The 23,003-nt window shown below is 42.3% G+C and overlaps 2 protein-coding genes across 2 annotated transcripts in view; one reads left to right on the top strand and one right to left on the bottom strand.

The window, feature by feature from the left end:
* GLRA3 (glycine receptor alpha 3) overlaps positions 1-16,142 on the top strand; it is a 54,390-nt gene extending 38,248 nt beyond the window's left edge. Inside the window, exons 6-8 of the mRNA XM_033942691.1 lie at positions 936-1,150; positions 12,544-12,696; positions 15,864-16,142. Of these exons, the coding sequence (XP_033798582.1) occupies positions 936-1,150; positions 12,544-12,696; positions 15,864-16,142 (647 nt within the window). The remainder of the gene's footprint in view (positions 1-935; positions 1,151-12,543; positions 12,697-15,863) is intronic.
* The window catches only part of HPGD (15-hydroxyprostaglandin dehydrogenase), a 287,193-nt gene that overhangs the window by 15,025 nt on the left and 249,165 nt on the right, over positions 1-23,003 (bottom strand). The gene's annotated exons all lie outside the window — the stretch shown is intronic.

Below are 23,003 nucleotides of genomic sequence, written 5' to 3'. Positions count from 1 at the left end.
AGTGGGCAGTTGTCCTAGGTGCCCTCCCCTATCTCTATTCCTGCCATGTGTAACTGAAATATTCTGTTAGCTTGATTTTTCTATGTAGCATTCTGTAGTAATTTGGTTTGTTCAGTTTTCACAATAGTGGAGGGGATATTTGTGAAAGGGAGGGGAGGCAGGGATTTTGTTTATCCTTGCTCTGTATTATTTGTGTTTATAAAATGGCAATTATACAGAATATTGTCTCTTTTTATACTTTAATAAAATAAGTTCAGTATAAAATCATAACTATTCGAGGCTTGTATGTATGGGATCTAACAGATTGCAGGGCGGGGGAAGGGACTGAGTTCACGGGGATGGGGCAGTGACGGGGACAAGCTCACGGGGATGGGCGGGAATTGTGATAATTTTTTCCCCCGTGCCTTTCTCTAGCCTAAAAGTTAATTGTGATTCTATACAGTGCATCTAACTTTTATAGCATTGCACTAGTTGGTGCTGATTTTTTTTAGGCAACATATATAGAATCGGGCCCTTACTGTGCTATCTCCCAATGCATTTCCCATGATGTAAGTAACTGTCCTGTGTGGAAACTGCAGGACAAATGCTAGGCCATTCTTCTCACAAATACTACACATGCTTTGAAGTTGCTCTGTATTAATGTTTGCAAATAATGCTTGGTAAATGCAAAACTTTACTGCACTTTAGTAAATAGGCCCCTCAATTCAAGAATGGAAGTAGTGGGATATTAAAAGAAAATGGGAAATAAAAGGAATTATGCAGGTAGAACATGCATGTGTTACTGTGATTTAATGAAATATTTTTCATTTATTTATTTGTAATGTTTAGGTGACATATTTTATAGGTAAATCAATATTGAGAATACTTACTAGTAAAAGAAATTGTTCATGGTAACTGAATATGCTTCCGGTTGTGTTTGGTTTTCCCATTTCTAGGAAAGTTTACCTGTATAGAAGTCCGATTCCATCTTGAAAGGCAGATGGGTTATTATTTAATTCAGATGTATATACCCAGTCTACTGATTGTCATTCTGTCATGGGTGTCATTCTGGATCAATATGGATGCTGCTCCAGCCAGAGTTGCTTTAGGTATAACAACTGTATTGACCATGACAACCCAAAGTTCAGGTTCACGAGCATCACTTCCAAAGGTAAAAAAGAAAAAAACCTTCTAAATGTTATGAATTTCACTTTTTAATCAGCATGATGAGGTAATGTTGCTGTTATGTTAGTTAGTTAAAAAGACAGTTATTGAAACAAATCATGGTTGATGTCATGTTAGTCAGCCAAGCCCCAAGGTTTGAATTCTCCTCAGCGGGTAAATTATATATATAAAGATGAGGTCATCGAGATATTTTCTTGGCATAATTACATTTTATCTTGTCAATATATTATATTAACAAAAACAAAAAAGGAAACAAAAAACAAAATGAAAATGCCTTTAAACCTCGAAGGTGCTCAGAACCAATATATGGTAAGAAAGTGACCAAACCAGGGCAGCGACCCCTGTAAGGACTTTCAAATAGTCTATCATTGCACCATCCTCAAACGGTAGAAAGGTATTTAAATTTTGGTGAATGTCTTTTTGTACTATTTTTCTTCTTTTTTTCTATTAAATGTCCATTCCAGGAAATGCAATCGGTTTAGAAGTGAAGATTCAGGAAGTTTTTGAACTTGATGTTCCATCCAGCATGGGGGTTCTCTGAAGAAGCCGGTCGGCGAAACGCGTTAGGACCCACCTGTACTTGCTGTAGCAAGTTGGCTTCCTAAACACTCACAGTTAAGTTTTGCCTATTTTGAGGATCATAGTTTTCACTTAAGTTTTGGACATTTTAAATGGGCATTTAATAGAAAAAAGAAGAAAAAATAGTACAAAAATACTTTTCTACCGTTTGAGGATGGTGTAATGATAGACTCTTTGAAAGTCCTTACAGGGGTCCCTGCCCTGGTTTGGTCACTTTCTTACCATATATTGGTTCTGAGCACCTTCAAGGTTTAAAGGCATTTTCATTTTGTTTTTTGTTTCCTTTTTCGTTTTTGTTAGTTCACAGTCCTTTGGGAACTTTCTCTGTTTGAGTTTCACCCAGTTGTTATATTGGGAACATATTATATTAGACATACACTTCTCCCTCCGTATTCTCTGTGATAGGGGATTAACAGAACCGCAAACACAGAAAAATCGCAAATAACTTTTTCATATGTTATTCGCTGTTTTCTATTAGAAATCATTGTGAATATGGTGAAACCGCAAATAACATGGTGGGAGACCTGGCCTGTTCCTGAAGGAGAGGCAAAACATAGTGAAAAAAGTGCTGGGAATCAGCGATTTTCTCTGTAAACACTTGGAATCAGCGATTTCTCTATGCAAGCTGATGCAATTTGGGAGGAGGAGCCAGCAAGCTAAAACCCATGAATAATTGAAATCGCGACTACTGAAAACGTAAATACAGAAGGAGAAGTGTATATTATACGCCTGTGATTGATCAGGCTGAGAGACTGCCCCATAAAAATTTCAATGACAGATTGCTACTGGATACCCAGTTAAAATTTTGAACTTGACTTCATCTGAAAATGTTACTCGCTCATGTGATTTTTTAACAATCTCCAATCAAATAATGGTGCAAAGCCTGAACTATAAGTCATACCAAATGAAAATTAAAAGTATACATAGATATATACACTAATCACCTCTTTTACAAAAGATGACAGTGAGGACCGGAGCAATAAATGCTCCAACGCACATAGGAATTGAATGGGCGTCGGAGCATTTGCCGAACGGCACTCAGTTGTGCGGCTTGATAAAAGGGGGCCTGAGGGGACCAGTTCTATAAAGGTTGCCCAAATCTGGGTGCTTTCATCTGGGGGGCCCAGATTCCATTATGAAATACACTTCTCCCTCCATATTCGCTGTGATAGGGTATTAACAGACCCGCGAATACAGAAAAACTGCGAATAACTTTTTCATATGTTATTCGCTGTTTTCTATTACAAAGCATCGTGAATAGAGTGAAACCGCAAATAACATGGCGGGAGACCTGGCCTGTTCCTGAAGGAGAGGCAAAAACATGGTGACGAAAGGGCTGGGAATCAGCAATTTTCTCCGTAAACACTTGGAATCAGCGATTTCTCTATGCAAGCTGACGTAATTTGGGGGGAGGAGCTAGCAAGCTAAAAACCACGAATAATCGAAACCGCAATTGCTGAAACCGCGAATACAGAAGGAGAAGTGTACTGTGTAAGTTGTCATTTGCACATCAACATTTATGGCCTCTTTTACAAAGCCGCGCTAGGAGCTTTGCTGCGCTAATGGCCCCTAAGTCCATAGAGATTTAAAGGCTTTGAGGCCATTGCTGCGCGGCTTTGTAAAATAGACAGTTAGGAACTGTATTACTTTTTATTTTATTTTATTGTATAGTTATGTATTTTCAATATATAACTAAGACTATAAAGCATGGGACAGGCATGTGGGATCTCTTATGAAGAGGAGAAGATAGTGCATGCTGCGGATGGAGAGACTGGATAGGCCAGTTGGCCTTTATCTGCCATCATATTTCTATGGGGGGGGGGGGTTTCTAGTTAAGGTGGCATCATTAGCATGGTAGATAGTAGCACAGGCTCGTGCTACTATCTATTGTGCTAAATAGGGACCTTTGTGTAAAAAATGCTACATTAGCTGCTTAAAGGAAGAGTGTACTGGGACTCCCTATATTTTATAACAAAACAAAAAAAGATTTTTTTCCAAGTATCTTAATAGTGTCGTGGAGGGGCATAATCAAAAAAACTGTCTAAGTCCCTTTTTGGCCTAAGGCCTTAAACGCTGAAAGCAGAAGCAGGGAAAGTGTCCATAACCAAAACAAACGTCCTTGTTTTGATAATGGCCTGCCTCTACATTCAGCTGTTTAAACGCCCAGCCAACCACTACGTCTACAAGTACACCCCACGACGTCTACACTTATACCCCATAATGAACCAAAAAAACGCATAAGCCCAAACATCCAACACAAGGGCTTTTAGGCGAAGGAGGAGCCAGTCCTTTGCCTAAAAGCTGGATTTTGTAATCAGTGTCTGTCAAAAACAGCACCGGTTACAGAATCCACACCAACCCCCCCCCCCCCTCACACACACACACACACACAACATCGGGGCAGGATGGAACCCAAGCCGCCCTGCCCCGGGCACCTGTGACACCCCCCCAATGACATCGGGGCAAGAGGGAGCCCAAGCCCTCTTGCCCCGCGGCACCCCCGACCTCCCCGACGACATCGGGGCAGGAGGGTGCCCAAGCCCTCCTGGCCCTGGCGACCCCCCCAACTCAATATGGCGAGGAGGGAGCCCAAGCCCTCCTGGCCCCAGCGACCCCCCCCCCCCCGACTTGATATAGCCAGGAGGGAGCCCAAGCCCTCCTGGCCCCGGCGACCCCCCCGACTCGATATGGCCAGGAGGGAATCCAAGCCCTCCTGGCCCCGACGACCCCCTACCCACCACCACCCACAATACGGGCAGGAGGGATCCCAGGCCCTCCTGCCCTCGACACAACTCCCCTCCCCCCAACGACCACCCTCCCAAACCCCCGATCGCCCCCCACTGACCCGCGACCTCCCGGGCCGACCCCACCCCCCCCTTCCCCGTACCTTCAACTCTGGCCCAACAGACGGGTGCCAAGCCCACCCATCCGGCAGGCCAGCCGGGTCCAGAATGGGGCTGGATTGGCCCAGGCAGCAGAAACCCCGCCCACAGGTAGGGCCTGAGGCGCCTGAGCCAATCAGAATAGGCTCGGGAGCCCATTGTGTGGACGGCTTTATCGACTTGTCGATCAGAACTCCCAAGTCCCTTTCCTGGAAGGTCTCTCCAAGTACCGCTCCGGACATCCTGTATTCGTGCATGAGATTTTTGTTACCGACATGCATCACTTTACACTTGATTGAACCTCATCTGCCATGTCGATGCCCATTCCTCGAGCTTGATTATGTCACATTGCAGATCTTCGCAATCCCCCTGCGTCTTTACTACTCTGAATAACTTCGTATCATCCGCAAATTTAATCACCTCGCTCATCGTACCTATGTCCAGATCATTTATAAAGATGTTAAAGAGCACGGGTCCAAGCACCAAGCCCTGCGGCACCCCACTGGTGACTCTTCCAGTCCGAGTATTGTCCATTTATCCCCACTCTCTGTTTCCTATGCTCCAGCCAGTTTTTAATCCACGTAAGTATTTCACCCTCAATTCCATGGCTTGCAATTATCTGTAGTAGTCGTTCATGCGGAACTTTGTCGAACACCTTCTGAAAATCCAGATATACAATGTCGACCAGATCGCCCTTGTCTATCTGTCTGTTTACTCCCTCAAAGAAATGCAGCAAGTTCGTCAAACACGATCTGCCTTTGCTAAAACCGTGCTGACTTGTCCTCATCAGCCCGTGTCCGTCAATGTGATCAATGATGCTGTCCTTTATCAGTGACTCTACCATCTTTCCCGGTACCAAGGTCAGACTCACCAGTCTGTAGTTCCCCGGATCTCCCCTCGAACCTTTCTTGAAGATCGGTGTAACATTCGCCACCTTCCAGTCTTCCGGAATCTTTCCCGATTTGATCGACAGATTGGCTATTAGTTGAAGCAGTTCAGCTATGGTTCCTTTCAGTTCCTTGATGATCCTCGGATGGATACCATCCGGTCCCAGGGATTTATCGCTCTTAAGCCTATTAATCTGCCTACATACCTCCTCTAGACTGACTGTCAATCCTGTCAGCTTTCTGTCTTCGTTTCCAGCATATAGCCTGATGGGTTCCAGTATGCTGTGTACATCTTCTTCGGTAAATACAAATGCAAAAAATATGTTCAGTTTGTCAGAGATTGCTTTGTCCTCCTTTAGCGCTCCCTTTATTCCATGGTCATCCAACGGTCCCACCACTTCCTTTGCGGGTCATTTCCCCTTAATATATCGAAAGAATGGCTCCCTCCAATGATCATCTGGTCAGGTATGGTAGCTTTTTGACACTTATTTGTTATTGAACCAGGTCTTGAATCAAATGAACTATTTTTTGCCCTAGGCATTTTTATAATGTTTCATTAATGCAGAAAAATATTTAAATCCATAAGCCCACCCTAGTCCAACCCAAAACACACCTTCCAACAAGCTCCCTTGAGATATAGACACATTGTAGATGACCTGTATTGAAAAGCACCTTAAAATGATTTCAAAAATAGCAATTTGGACATTTGGGCAAAAAAAAATTTCATCTGCCATTTTGTGTGTCTCTTTTTTTTTTACTTTATTTATGTCAACTTGAAACAGAATACAAATAAAGAACAACTTTCAAAGCTCAAATCACAGCAACACTTGCACAAAGAACCATCATAACAGGTAGGCAGCACTAATACAGTCAGCACTTTTTTGGACATTTTTCTGTTTTGAATATGAGTTCCTTCGGGTCAAATTCTACAAAAGTCACCAACAGTTAGGCAGTGGTATCTGCCCTACTGCCGCATAACTTAATTTCTATAATTGGCATGATAATTGGTTATGCCATTAAAACTCAATTAAACACACATTTAAAAAAAAAATAACTGCCACTACACAGCCTCCGGGACAGGCACCTAGGTCCCTGGCGGCTACTGGCGCAAAGTGTCACCGAAGTCTGGAAATGGGCATGGTTAGGGGCGGTGTCGGACTTTTGTGTCACTATGTGCCACTGGCCGTGATTCAGGAAGGACCCTAGGCACAGAAATGTAGGCCTGTAAAACCATCTCGCCCACCCCCAAAGATATAAATGAAACAGTATATACTTGCCTGTATGCTAGCTTCAGAAGTTATGGACAGTCCTATTAGAGCTACAAGCAGATTCCTGAAGTAGTCTTGTGGGTGGTGTAATTAGGGTTACCAGATGTCTTTTAGATGACATGTCCAGGAGTCCGGAAGGCTTTTCAAAACCGGCACTAAGTCTGGAGTTTGAAAAGCTGGCGAGATCGGGAATGGGACTGGAGTGCATCTGTGCATGCACGAATGTGACGTGATGATGTTGCATGCATGCACACATGCATTCATCATCATCTTATCGCATCTGCACATGTGCAGATGCACTGCAGCCCCAGCCAAAGAGACGAGGTTTGTGTGGGGCTGGGTTTGGTTGGCGGAATGTGACAGGGCTGTGGGCGGAACAGAGAGGATCCGGGAGCGGAATGGGGTGGTCCCGGGGTAGAACAGGGTGGGGTCATGCATCTTTTTTTACCAGATGGAAAATCTGGTAACCCTAGGAGTAGTCAACCATAGAGATGGGTGCCCAGGCCCATACCCTACTCTAACCATTACACTTAAGGAGGAATATGTTAACCTTCCACAACCCACCTAAATCCTACTCTATCTAGATGTAGGTAACACCTGCAGACATAAGAGCTATTGGTGTGGTGTACAGTTGGGTTCAGTAGGTTTTGAGTGCGTTTAGTGGGCTCTTCATACACTATAAGGAGGTTATGGTGAGATGTGTACCTGGAACCTTTTATGTGAAGTTCACTGTAGTGTTCTTTGTGGAACCCACTGCTCTGCTGGGATGTCTGTGTGGCCTCTCCTACATTTCAATAGCTTTTTTTCTGAGTTTTTCTTTTGGAAGTGTGTTTTTTTTCCCCAAAAAATGGTTCAAAAAGAGAGACACACTTCTGAAAAATGGCCACTTTTGAAAAAACAAAATAGACACTTTGCAGTTTTGAAAATGGGCATGTTTGGTACTCGATTTTCGTGGCATGTTCTGCAAAACATCTAAACTCATATATAGACATCATATCAAAAATGCTCCTCCATGTCATGTTAAAGTGAAACATTTATACACTAATATTTCCACATGCTTTTGACATGAAGTAAGAAATATTATGAAGGCATAGGTCAATGTATGTAAAGATGAAAAATTCAGGGAGTGTTTAATTGATCATAGCCAAAATAACCTCCAAAACCCCTTTCTTCACAACTTGAATGATCTGTTTTTTTGAAAGACAATTTAGAATCAATAATAATACCATGATCATGAAAGAAATCAACAGGAGAAATAGAGAATTGGAAGAGAGGGAGTTGTTCTGTTAATTAGTTAGTGATCCAGTAATCCAGTAGATGGTAGTTTTAGATGGGTTCATTACTAGTTTATTTGAAATAATCCAGTTTGACAGTGATTTTAAATAATTTGAAGGGGAAAGAGATCAGTCAATAAAGGTGATGCTGAGTACACTAAGGGCTCCTTTTACTAAGATGCGATAGCGTTTTTAGCGCACGCAGGATTTTAGCGCGTGCAAAACCCACGCTACGTGGCTAGAACTAACACCAGCTCAATGCTGGCATTAAGATCTAGCGCGTGTGATAATTCAGCGCATGCTAAGCGTGACTAAAACCGCTATCACAGGTTAGTAAAAGGAGCCCTAAGAGAATGTCAGCATATATACATATAATAAAAAACATATTGAGATCTTGTAACAGGGTTGTTATCAGGCCAATAAAGATATTAAATAAAAGGGGTGAGAAGACTGACCCTTGTGGTACTCCACAACCAAGGGGTATTCCAGACAATTTACCTACAGATATCAACACTGAAAAAACGCAATCCATTAGAAATTATTTAAACGAGGTTAAGGTTGTCTTAGTTAGGCCAATAGACTAAAGACGGTTGATCAATGCTAGGGTCCACCTTGGGGGTTAGTGCCCAAGAAAGGGATCTGGGTGTCATTGTAGACAATACGATGAAACCTTCCGCCCAAAAAAGCGAACAAGTTTCTAGGAATTATTTAAAAAGGGATGACTAACAAGACTAAAGATATTATAATGCCTTTGTATCACTCCATGGTGCGACCTCATCTGGAGTATTGCATTCAATTCTGGTCTCCTTATCTCAAGAAAGATATAGCGGCACTAGAAAAGGTTCAAAGAAGAGTGACCAAGATGATAAAGGAGATGGAACTCCTCTCATATGAGGAAAGACTAAAAAGGTTAGGGCTCTTCAGCTTGGAAAAGAGAAGGCTGATGGGAGATATGATTGAAGTCTACAAAATCCTGAGTGGAGTAGAACGGGCACAAGTGGATCGATTTTTCACTCTGTCAAAATTTACAAAGACTAGGGGACACTCAATAACACTGCAGGGAAATACTTTTAAAACTAATAGGAGGAAATAATTTTTCACTCAGAGAATAGTTAAGCTCTGGAACACATTGTCAGAGGTTGCAGAAAGAACATTTAGCATATCTGTTTTTAATGAAAGGTTTGGACAATTTCCTGTAGGAAAAGTCCATAGTCTGTTATTAAGACATGGGGGAAGTCTCTGCTTGCCCTGGATTGGTAGCATGAAATGTTGCTACTCTTCAGGTTTTGGCCAGGTACTAGTGACCTGGATTGGCCACCGTGAGAATGGGCTACTGGGACCAATGGTCTGACCCAGTAAGGCTTTTCTTATGTTCAAATGTGGCTGATATATCTTGAAATTAGTAAGACAATTTGACCTCTTTCAAGAAAAGAATGTAGGATACAAATTAGTGTAGTAACTGTTGTTTCAGTACTATGGTGGGTTCTAGGGTGAAGTATTTTTTCACTGTTCTGCATATTCCAAAAAGCTGACTGAAAACTAGTTTTATCAGTGATTTTTGATAATATACCTAGGTTAAATATGGGATGGTAATTCAGAGGTACCAGATGGTCAAGAGTGGATTTTTAAAGATTGGTTTAACTATAGTTCTTTTCCAATGTGAGGGAGCATTCCTGTGAGTCAAAGTTAGTTATGAGGTGAAGAAGAAGAAGCAATAAGCCAAGATGCTTAATTTTGAACCAGCTAGATGGTAGGAGGTCCAGGTCACAGATGAAGAGATGGATAAAGTGCTACAATAGGATATATTTCCACTGTCAAAAGATTCAGATAAAGAATCCTGGGCACTCATAGAAACTGGTAATTAAGCTAAGTAACAGATTTAATAGAAGCATGATGGCAAAGGCCAAAATGGCCTGGCTAGTCTGCCCATCCGCAGCATCCATTATCTCCTCCTCTCCCTCAGAGATCCCATGTGGCTGTCTGACACTTTCTTGAATTCAGACACAGTCTTTGTCTCTACCGCTTCTACCAGAAGACTATTCTACATATCTATCATCCTTTCTGTAGAAAAATATTTCCTTAGATTATTCCTGAGCCTATCACCTCTTAATCTCATTCTATGCCCTCTCACTCTGGGGTTTCCTTTCAATCGAAGGAGACTCACTTCATGTGTATTTATGCCACATAAGTATTTAAACATCTCTATCATATCTCCCCTCTTCTACCTTTCCTCCAAAGATTTTCTTCTGGAAATGCAGAGCCAAGGCATTTGCTGTTAGAATAACTAAATTATATCTCTTAGGGCTCCTTTTACAAAGCCGCGTTAGCAGCTTTATCGCACGCACATTTTTAGCGCGCGCTAGCCGAAAAACTACCGCCTGCTCAAGAGGAGGCGGTAGCAGTTAGTGCGGCCGGCAAATTAGCATGCACTATTACGCACGTTAAACCGCTAACGCGGCTTCGTAAAAGGAGCCTTTAGTGTGTTAACTCTCTGAAAAAAAATGAAGTAATTTCCTGAAAGGATTGATTAAGATATTGATCAGCTTAGAGTAATATGTTCTTTTGGTCATTTTAATTTTCAAATTGTATTGATTTTTAATAATTCTATATTCTTGTGAGGCCTATATTTAAAGGTAGGGTTACCCCTAGGCTCGCCCAGTTCCACCCATCCCCACCCCATCATGCCTAGTCCTGCCCCCAATCCCGCCCTAGCCCCACTCCCACTGCCTGCTCTCGTCGAGCAGGAGGGCAACCATGCATGCATGGATGTAACGCAATGACTTTGCGGATACACTCCCACCCAGTGGCGATTTGATAGAAGCTTTTCAAAAGTGGGACAAAGTGCCGGGTTTTGAAAAGCTGTCTGGACCCCCAGACAAGTCCTCAAAAGGACATGTCCGGGGAAATCCAGACGTCTGGTAACCCTATTTAAAGGCACATAACTGGCTTGCAGATGCTGTTTACTGGATAGGTGCCAACAAAGCTATTCAGTGGTAGTAACTGGAATGTACCATTGAATATGTCCTTTGAGTGCATCGTCAATATTTGGACAGTGCTGAGGTGGTCTGTGGGTAGATCTTGTGCAAACACAGAGGTTGTTTGGTTACCAGCTGTGTTAAGACTAGAGAATGACCCGGTGTCAGTTACCCGCAGTCTAGCCGTGGGTAGCCGTGGGTAACCCGCAGAAACAGTGGGGGGAAAAAGTACTCACTGCAGACACGGGGACAAGGCCATCCACCAACCCATGGAGTGGTGAATGGCCTTGTCCCTGCAGTTAAGGGAGGGAAGGCGCACGGTCAACGATCGCGCACAGCCCCCTCCCTCCCAACCTACAGCCAAATCTATCTCCCTCCCTCCCTCCCCCTTATCTTCGTGGCATTTTAGTAAAGAAACTTACTGAAGCTGGTGAAGCCTGCCTGCCTGCAGTCGCATGTGTGTGGGCAGAAGCTTCTCCTCTGATGCAACTTCCGGTTGCATCAGAGGAGAAGCTTCTGCCCACACACACGTGACTGCAGGCACAGGCAGGCAGTCTTCGCCTGCTTCAGTAAGTTTCTTTACTAACGTGCCGCAAAGGTAAGGGGGGAGGGAGATTCTCGGGCTGCTGAAGGATGGTGAGGTGGCGAGAGGGAAGAGTGGATGCTGCAGGGATGGGGATGGGGCGGTGAAGGGGACGGCGGGGACGGGGACGGGGCAGTGAAGAGGACGGTGGGGATGGGGATGGGGCGGTGAAGGGGACGGTGGGGACAGGGCAGTGAAGGGGATGGTGGTCTGGTGATGGGGCAGTGACGGGGACAGATTTTTTTCCCATGTCATTTTCTAGTTCAGACCACTAATTGGATTAAGACAGCAGAAAGGCCGTCCTAACTTTACCTATTTAGGGGAAATTTATCAAGAGGCAATAATCAATTTAGCTCACGCTGACAATTAGCATTTGCTAAAAGCTAAGACACCCATAGGAATATATCCCCCCCAGCCTGCACGCTGAATGCTCTACGCTGCTCCGATGCTCATAGGAACTCTATGACCATCAGAGCAGCGCAAAGCAGCACGCCAGCCAGCACTGAAAAGCTCTTGCGCAGTATTGTAAAAGGGGGGGGGGATAATGCACATCTTAGTGTTTACCACATACAAATCATTAGTGCTTACTAATGCGGTTAGTGCATGCTGAATCGGTTAGCGTACACTATATCTATTGGCGCCCTTGATGAATTTCTCCCTAATATGGCCTTTAACCAGATACCACTTCTGGGTCAGCACTGATACCAGCTATTCAGCACTGCTCAGTATTATTTTAACAGCAGCAGCCAGCATTTTACTATGATTAGATATCAGCCCCTGCATATTCCTTACCACTGGTAAACATACTGTATAACCTCATTTGAAAATTAACCCTAAGATAAGGTAAGGAACCCTTAGCTTTGTCTGACAATCAGTAGTAAAGTCTCATTTTCTTGAAAATTAATATTTTCTGCTTTAATGTTGTCAATAGGTATCTTATGTCAAAGCTATTGACATTTGGATGGCAGTGTGCCTTCTCTTTGTCTTTTCTGCCTTGCTGGAGTATGCAGCAGTAAACTTTGTGTCAAGGCAACACAAAGAATTTCTTAAATTCAAACGTAAGCGAAAGAAGAATAGGGTAAGTGTATGTATTAATACTTCAAAAAATATTTTGAAGGGTGAAGGGCATATCCACAAACCAGGAGTTCATCTTTTACAACTTACATTTTACTTATTTATTTATTTATTGGGATTTTTTTTAACAGCCTTTATGAAGAGATTCACCCAAGGCAGTATGCAACAGGTACAGTTCAACATAAAACTTACAGTTTTGTTAACAGCATAATAATAAAAATGACCAAATATCAACATAAATACAAAACCGCACAAGAGGCTTGTAGTGCCAGCTGGTGCACTGAACGCTCTGCGCTGCTCCGATGCTCACCAGCAAGATCCCTCCTTAATCCCCCCAGTGGTTGCTCTCCCCTTCTCGTTCCCCTGAAAGTGAAGCTGGACAGTAAAATTAGACTCTCAGCTACGGGAGTGGCTTAGTGGTTAGTACAGTGGCCTGTAAGATCAGGGACCTGGGCTGTTCTAAATTCTGAGCCTTCCAGGAACAGAAAAATATCTACTCTACCTACATACATAAGACACCTGCAAAGATGACAGTGTAATCCAATAGCAGCTCATTGCCCTCTGTAGCCAAGTGTTTTAATACATTATCTATGCTTGGCCCATATTGATAATAGTGTTAAGGACGAACAGATTTTGGTAAAAAGAAGACTCAGATCCCTCCTCCCACACACACACACACACACTTTTCAAAACTGTAGTGCGGTTTTTCACACCGGCCCCAGCAGTAACAGCTCCAACGCTCATAGGAATTCTATGAGCGTCAAAGCTGTTTCTGCTCTGACTGGTGCTAAAAAACCATGCTACGGTTTTGTAAAAATGGGTGTGGGGGGGGGTTAATTTGTTTCACTCATATAAAACTGGCAGCACATTTTTGTATTCTGCTTGTAAATGTTTGATAGAAATACAAACAGGAATTCTCGTATGAGTGAGCCATTAATACTTTGGGATAATTTTATTATCATCAGACCTCTTTGGGGTTTCAGGTGTGCCTTTTATCTTTGTTCTTTCATTCTTTTTCCAAATCTTACCTTATAAGAACTATCTTTGCCTGAGTTTTATTCAGTCTATGTATTTTGGCAAGGTTTAGCACTATAAATATGCAATTAAAATAAGGCCGTTGCATTGTGATGGTGTATTTAAACATTAATAGTTAATCCATTTGTCATGGAGTCATTATTTTTTCAAGTGATGCAATATGCTATTATATGTTTGCTACGTGCTGTGCTACATGTTAAAATTCTAAAAAATGCCAGATAAGCTGAAATAAATCACAAAGAAAGCTTTCTAATAGAGGATTCACTAATCTTCTGTCAAGAGATTTCTGCCTGCCTCTGAATGCATACAGTATCAACTATAGAAATAGCTTTAATTAAGAACAATGGTAAAGGTGAAAGTAAGAACTGAAGGAGGCCATGGGTCATTTAGCATGAGACCAATCATTGCTTGCTTACAGCTTGTACTGCATGATAACCCAAGGGAAGGTTCATTTTTATTTTTTTTGTTGGGCTTGTTTAATTTTGCTATTTTTTTTCTGCTTTTATTTTTAGGGGGGATTCTTTGATATTGAAGTTTTCCCTTTTGTTGTGCCTTTTACGCACTTATAGTATTGAATTTATTGTATTATCTTTGCCCTCCTCCTTCTTTTTATATAGGTAAATGTAAGTAATTATTTCTTTCATAGGTACTATGGGTGTAATAATAATTTTAAAAAACGTCTAAAAAGTGTCCTAAATGGCCACTTGGACGATCAAAAAGCCTGATCGTCCAAGTACCCATAACCAAAGCTGGTTTTTAGACGTATCTAAAAACAGCTTAGGACTTTCCCCTGCCACTAAACGCACAGAGAGAAAAGAGGTGTGTTTAGAGGAGGGGAAAGGGCGGGCAGTGGGCGGGAGGTGGGCCGAACTACACCTAGGCATACAACAGGTATAACTAAAACATTAACAGGTTGCCTAGTCGGCACTTTTTGACTTAGTCGTGGTCAAACCAGGTCTAAGTGCCGAAAAAGGGGCTGCTGAGCTGATGGCCGCTGGTGCCATCAGTTCAGCGGCCCGGCAACCAACCTACCCACCGCAAGCATTGCGGCAGGAGAGATACCTCATCTCCCCTACCGTGATGCCATCACTCCTCTACCCGAACTGCCGCGACCTGCGGCAGGAGAGATGCCCTATCTCTCCTGCTGCGGGTCGCGGCAGTTCCGGTAGAGGAGTGATGGCATCGCGGTAGGGGAGATGAGGCATCTCTCCTGCTGCGATCCATCACCCCCCTCGCGATTAACATCGGCCAGGAGAGAGCCCAAGCTTTCCTGGCCCCGGCGACTCCCCCACCCCCGTGAGTGGCTTGGACCAGAAGGGAGCCCAAGCCCTCTTGGCCCCGGCGATCCCCCCGCCGCTACATGAATGGGCCAGGAGGGAGCCCAAACCCTCCTGGCCCCGGTGACCCCTCTGCCGCTACATGAATGGGCCAGGAGGGAGCCCAAACCCTCCTGGCCCCGGTGACCCACTACCCCCACCCCCCACTACAATACGGGCAGGAGGGATTCCAGGCCTTCCTGCCCTCGATGTAATACCCCTCCCCCCAATGATCGCCCCCCCCAGAACCCCCGATCGCCCCCCCAGCTGACCCGCGACCCCCCCGGCCAACCCCACCCCCACCCCCCTTCCCCATACCTTTTGTTAAGTTGGCCGGACAGACGGGAGCCAAACCCGCCTGTCCGGCAGGCAGCCACCGGCAGAATGGGGCCGGATTGGCCCAGCCGTCCTAAAGGCCCGCCCACAGGTGGGGCCTAAGGCGCCTGGGCCAATCAGAATAGGCTTTTTTTGATTATGCCCCTGTATAGTTTTTGAGCCTGTTGGTGCAGAGAGGGAAATTCAGAGTACCTGATTAGATTGTAGGCCATTTAAGTCAATTTAAATGCTTTGTAAACCACTTCAAATCCTTTGGGAGATTTAGCAATATATATAAGACAACACATTAAATTAAATAATGGGGTGATTCTTTAAAGTGGGCCCTAACAAATTACACAGAAATTCATAACTGGAATATTGTATAGAACCATTAAATCACTGCCAAGTTACTGCAACATTTGAAAGAAGCTCATCCAGCACAGCATCAACATCAGTTATGTCTTTGAGTGTGCTTAAAATAACAGGACCTCTATCATTTTCTTCCTGGCAGGATGAGGCAGTGAGAGAAAGTCGATTCAATTTTACAACCTATGGAATGGGACCATGTCTGCAAGCAAAAGATGGTATGACCTCTAAGGGGCCAAATAATCCCCCTCCAGTAGTTCCAAAAACCCATGACGAGATGAGGAAGGTTTTCATTGACCAGGCCAAGAAGATTGACACCATTTCTCGAGCTTGCTTCCCATTAGCTTTCCTGGTGTTTAATGTTTTTTATTGGGTTATTTATAAAATTCTTAGGCATGAAGATATTCATCACCAGCAAGATTAATGCCTTAAATACACACAGTGCAGACTGACATATTCAGCCAGTTCTACTGTATATTACAAACAGGATGAAGGTAATGGTGGGAAAGAAACAAATTATAGAAATCAAAGAAAGATATGCTTGACATTCAATGAAAAATCATACACTAAAACAAAAACAGGCGAGGGAGTGTATTGTCTGTATAATCTTTCTCTTATACTTATCAAAGTTAGACCTGGCTAATGTGTGCTTGGCTCAGCTAGTTCTATGGATAGAAGTAAAGTCTACCTGGTAGACAGTACATTTGTGTTAAAGTATTTATCTATCTCTGGAAGAGCTGCGTCAGACAACCTATATTTCGCCATGTCTGATTAAATATTTCACCTCAAATTGCAATGTAATATAGAAAGTTAAAGCTTTACTGCCAGTTTGTTTATATGTAGTGGTATGGATGTGCACCATTCTTTGAAATTAACTAGAGTTTTGTATATTCAATTGTATTTTTTAAACTGTGCTAAAAAGAGATAATTGTTTTTGTTTAGGTAGTATAGGAAGTCAAAATCTAAAGGGAAAAGTGTATAAAATGTGTTTCATACTTCCTTTAAAAATGTAACTTTGTCTTTTACTACATTGAAAAGAATATTTCTAAATATGTACCCTGTATCAAATAACCTCTTCTTATTTAATGAGGGGAGTGAGGGTTATTATATTTAATTTGTGTTTATGTTTTTTGTAGTTCTCGATCATTTGAGGTAATATTAGAGAATTTGGAATGTCCAATAGCCATCTGTTTTATACCTGTTTAATGAAGGCAAATTAACGGCCTCTTTGACAAAGCCACGCTAGTAGCTGCGTTGCGCTGCGCTAACGGCCACAAAGTCCATAGAGATTTAAAGGGCTTCGGGGCTGTTTCCGCGTGGCTTTGTAAAAGAGGCCATATGTGCCTATGTGCCTTCATAAAATAGGTATCTAATCCAGCCCCAGTGATTCACAAATCCTTACAAGTTTACCTCCTTTTTGAAGTTGTAAATGTGTTCATGTATTCTATGTATATACTGGTACAGATTTTAAAACATGCATGCACATGGTAACTTGACATTTGATCTAAGCCCTAGGAATGTGTACACATGTTGTATGTGTAAGTACATGTCATCTCGTCATTGCAGATATCTACATGCATGTCTTTGGCTCTCAATTTTATAAATAAGAGACTTTTACCTCATACTTTACCATGTGTTTTACATGTGGAAAATAATTTATAAAATTACTCCCATTCTGTTTAAATATTAGTGTATATAAAACATTTATACATTCCTTTATATGTTAGTAATTGTTTCATGCAAAATATATGATGCCATCTGGAATGCCATGAGATTAGGTGAAATAATACCAACTTCATTCTTTCCAATTATTTCTGCTATGTGTCCCTTACTGCCAGTTTTGAGATCATGAACAATTAAAAAAAATATATTTGGGTAACATCCAATGGGGAAAATGATACAAAAAATATTTAGGACAGCTATGAGAAAATGTCATATGTACAGACCTGCCTACAAGTTTCTTCATTAAGACATGATAGGAATAATGTAGACCTCTGCAGTACTCAGCATTAGTCCATTTTTGTAGGTATAATATGACCTAAAACTAAATAAAAGTAATGAGATGTTTAGCATAATCTGGGGGCATTTCTTTGTTTGGTGTAAGATGGGTAAATCAGGGCCGGAAGGCCATGCTTTTGCTTGTTGGGATGGGGATGTTATAGATTTGAGCAGGGGTGCCACACTTTCTTGGCTTGCGAGCTACTTTTAAAATGACCAAGTCAAAATGATCTACCAACAATAAAATTTTAAAAAACACACTATACACAGAGAAAATGTTAATTATCATTTATATTCGGTTTTTTTTTAAAGAGGTCAAGGCAGATGACTTTAAAATATGCAATGTCACCTCAGTAGCAACTATACAAAAATAGACAAATATACCCCCTCCCCTTTTACTAAACCACGATAATGGTTTTTAGCACAGGGAGCTACATTGAATGCCCCGCACTGCTCTCGGCACTCATAAACTCCCTGCGCTAAAAACTGCTATTGCGGTTTAGTAAGAGGGGGCCATAGTGCAAAATATAGACAGCAGATATAAATTCGGACACATTTTGATCACTAAATTTAAAATAAAATCATTTTTCTTACCTTTGCTGTCTGGTGATTTCATGAGTCTCTGGCTGCACTTCCTTCTTCTGACTGTAAATCCAATATTTCTTTCTCTCTTTCTGCCTCCTGCATGCTTCCTGTCCTCCAGACCTCATTCCATTCCCCAACCAATATCTCTCTCTGCCCCTCCCATTTCTTTCTTTCTCTGCCCCCTTTCTTTCTTTCTGTCTTTCTTTCTCTCTCCCTGCCCCCTTTCTTTTTGTCTTTCTTTCTCTCTCCCTGCTCCTCCCCTTTCTTTCTTTTTTTTATTTTAATAAGTTTTATTGAATTTTCACAGTAGCAAATATAGCACAAAACAATACAACTAATACACCAGATAGCCAAATCCCCACCCCAAAACATAAACAGTTATACTGGTACTCTTCAGTATAAGGCAATACAATCCAACCTCAAATTTACCCCCTCCCTCTCTTTCTTTCTTTCTGACTGTCTTTCTTTCTCTCTCCCTGTCCCCCCTTTCTTTTTGTCTTTCTTTCTCTCTCCCTACTTCCCCCCCCCAAGCCACCACCACTGATTTCTCCATGCTTCCCTTACGCCAGGCCAGGCATGTACATGCGCCGGAACCAAAAGCCTTCCCCCCTTCCCCCGATGTCAGTTCTGACATCGGAAAGGAAGTTCCGGGCCAGCCAGGCATCGATTGACTGGCCTGGAACTTCCTCTCTGATGTCAGAATTGATGTCGTCGGGTGGGGGGGGGGGAGGCTGTGGGCCCGTCGCTTGTATGTGCCTGGCCTGGCATCGCAGAAGCAGGGAGAACAGAACATAAAGGCAGCACCAAGGCTCTGCGATCAACTCGCGTTGCCTTTGCGATCTACTGGTCGATTGCGATTGACCTTTTGGGCACCGTATATTAGAGCAATATGCCCTTGTTTCCTGGGTCACATTATGGGGGGCAGGGAGAATCGAGATAATGAAGCCTCATTCTTTTCAAGTAGATCATGTGTCAAACACAAGGCCTGCAGGAACTTCCCCTTCTTGCGGCCCAGAATGTCTTCCCTTCTGTGCCGGTCCGATGTCACCATCACACTGAAAAATTTGCTGGCTCAGCAGTGATTCAGCAACATTGTCTGCAACTGACCTTCCTGCTTTCTGTCTGCTATGGTCCACCCAAGCAGAAAAAATGAAGTTGCGTCATTAGATGCCCAAAGGAATATAATGGATGCCTTAGCATTTAGCATGCGCTAATCTTTAGCGCACTCTAAATCGGTTAGCGCACCTTAATAAATGGACTCCTAAGTCTCTTAATAAGAAATTCGGCCTGCGAAAGCCTCTATTTTAGATTTTGTCCCCTTATGTGATTGAGTTTGACACCCCTGATGTAGATGGTTAAGGTGATCATTGCTCTCATCAAGGCTGGTGACACAGAAATGCAGACCTCCACAGATAGATATATTCAAAAGCAAACAGCAGTAGATCTTCAGGATACATTTGCACACAAGAGCTTGCAATAGATGACTAAAGGATACAAGTATAAAATTTCAATTAAAATCAACTAAATATGCAATTCGTATGTCTATGGTGCTCCTTTCCAAAAGAAAAAATGTCTAAAAAAATCATAATGTGGCAGAAGGATGTTTTTTCTCGCAAAAACATCCAAGCTTCAGTTTTCAAAACTCAGATTTGAGACATTTTTTTGTTGCCGTTCATCCAAATTTCAAGGGGGAAGTATTGGTCAACGTGTTTTGGGCAGGACTTGGGCAGTCCCAAAAGTTAGAAATTTTCCGTCATAATGGAACAAAACCAAAACGTCTAGGGCAAAAAACAGAGACATTTTGTCTACCCCTGTTTTATATGCAACAAAGTTACATAAAGGTGCCCTAAATGATCAAATGAGCACTGGAGAGATTAATGCATGTCACCTCCCCTTAATCTCCTAAAGGTTATTGACCTCTTCTAGCCCCCAAAGATGAGACGGTGACAGCATAAACTAGGCTTTATGACAGCTTCAGATACAATGGCCATTCCCGTTAGCATAGCAAGTGGGTCCCAAAAGTAGCAAGCTGGAAGGTGCAGTGGACTTTAGATAAGGAGACCCAAGGCCATATCCCATTCTAACTAATACATTAGTGGTGGAACATGTAAGCCCTCAAAAACTATAAAATACCTATTGTACCTAAATATAGGTGACATCTACAGGCTTGAGTGCTACTGTAGTGGTATACGTTAAGGTACAGTTATTTTTCTTTTCTGTTCCTGAAGAGCTCCCCATACAATATAAGGGTATTACAATAAAAGCTGTACCTGGGATCTTTTATATGAAGTGCATCACAGTGCACCCTAGGCAGCCCCTAGACTGCTAAGATGTCTGTCTGGTCAATTTTCTAAAAATGCTAGCCTCTAGACATCCCATTCTGGTTTGAAAATTGTTGTCACTTGATTTTAGGATGTTTTTCACAAAACATCCAAAATTGGACCTAGATGTCATATCAAAATTACTCCTCCGTGTATCTTTATAAATGGGTTAAAAATTGGTTCCTTCTCAACCTCCAAACATAAGTATAGCTATAAAATTACCCTCCACAATTACCCTTACAACTGGCACAAGTGCATGGTCCTGAGGGCCATAGTTCCATACATGCTTTATTTACCTTTAATGCATATGACTGTGACTAATGAGCGGTGAATGTGGAAGCTTCCAAGGGTGTCATTTGGGCAGAAGCATCAGACAAAACTCTTTTCTTTAACTCCTTCCTCCCTTCCATCCCTTGGTCATCTATTCTTTCCATCCTTGCAGGTTGAATGGGCCACCATGGGTTTACTAAACTACAGTTGAAGCCTTCCCGTTGTGCATCCCTAAAGGCCATCAGTAGCAGGCATTTCTAAGCCAAACTGAAGAAAAGGGTTGGGTGACAGGTTTAGTTAAGTGACAGGGGACCAGTTAGGGCTGGTGAGGGAATGAGAATAAGAGGAAGATAGATAATGGTTTGGAGGGGAAGAGTACATAGGATGGCATCTGGAGACTAGAGAGTGGGTGATAGGGGAAACTAAGTTGAGAAAAAAAAGAAGTGTTGGGGGGAGCTGTGGGAGACTGACGATTGGGGAGAAGAATGAGGGGTCAACCCTAACTGGGTTTGAATCTAAAGACTGATAGCAATACTGCTTATTCTATATTCCTAAGAGTAGGTATACGTACTGGTGTTCTGGACCTGATGTAACATACGAGGAAGGATTTTTGCAATTTTAGTTCTGATAGTTAGTGCTGTTATGGTAAATTTGATGTATAAGTGCTGTAGGTCTCTTTGCAGGGGTTTGTGTTAATTTGTAAAAGGTCTGGAAGCAGAGTTTGCTATTCTTGAGCTGACAACATAATATGATTGTTTTCTGCATCGTGAATTTTAAGGGGATATATCCCAGTATCATGGCTGGGAGATTGCAAAGTTTGAGTTACAGAAATGGAGATGGAGGTACTTTAAAATGTTCTTTTATCCTGTAGATAATTATTCTATATGAATACAGTCTGAATTAGCTAAATGATGCTATTAATTATAATGATAGTATAACTGGATTACAGTGCTGGATGGGGAGTTTCTTTATGCATTGAAGGTCCTTGGAACTTTCCTTATATTGTCTTTTATACTAATTTAAAGGCAGTGTGAGATATTTACTTGATGATAGACATAATTTATGAAAATGTCATTTTGGCTTATCACCCTAAATTCCACTGTTCTGCTGGCCTCCCTATCTTCACCTTGATTGACAGATCTGATGCCCCAGGAGAATCCCTGCTCCATTTATCTTTTCCCCCTTTCTCAAAACTAATGCAAAAAACGTGAAGCATGAAATGCCTAACAAAGCCCAATAGAAGGAAGCAGAGTACGCGTGGTCTTCAAACCCACTATATCAACAACCAAATGTAAAATCCATATGAAAAATCATCGTATCTCTCATAAACACATGTAGTAGATCATGGACTCAACACGGGCCGTGTTATGGCTAGAAAGCCTGTATTAGCAGTCCTATACTAGTAATTGACAAATCAAAATTCCAATTCAAATCCAAGAAGATACACTGTAGAGAGCACTGTGTTGTTCAGTGTGTCTTTGTTGGACTTTGTAGTTAGTTGTGCTGAGGTGATCATCTCCATCTTTGGATGCCAAACAAAGCAACATATTATTTTGCAAGTTGAATAATGCAATAATGAAAAGATAATATCAGCTTTCAGCTGTCATCATTTTTCCTTTTTGGGCATCAGAACACTTCTTAAAGGAACAGATGTGGGTTGTAAAACCCTCCACTCCATGAAACTCCTTTCAGACCCTCCCACACCACTACCCCTATCCAACCCACTCCCCTATCCCTGACAGCCCCTTCTTTTAAACTCACACCCTTGCTGGAACCTACCAGGGTTCCAGCAAGGGTGGATAGGAGGGAGGAAGAGCCATCTCTGGTTGTTCTTGTCCTTTAATGCTTACATTCACAAAGGTTGCATTATCTCACAAGTGTTAATGCTTTTGTACTAGCACTAGGGTCATGCAACCACATTAGGTATTGCAAGTCAGTGACTTATGCAGTAAATTTTATGATTTTACCACAACTTAGTAACTTTCCCATTTGAAGGGATTGAATTGCCCTCTCCCTCATACTTAAACCATATTTCAAGTACTTGAAGGTAGGTTTTTCAGTATTGTGCCCATTTGGGGGAAGAACAGATTTCAGCTTTCAGTGATGTTAGT

The sequence above is a fragment of the Geotrypetes seraphini genome, chromosome 1 (genome assembly GCF_902459505.1).
Source record: "Geotrypetes seraphini chromosome 1, aGeoSer1.1, whole genome shotgun sequence".
NCBI lineage: Eukaryota > Metazoa > Chordata > Amphibia > Gymnophiona > Dermophiidae > Geotrypetes > Geotrypetes seraphini.
The sequence above is the reverse complement of the archived record's forward strand: the minus strand, read 5'-3'. Positions and strand labels throughout refer to the sequence as shown.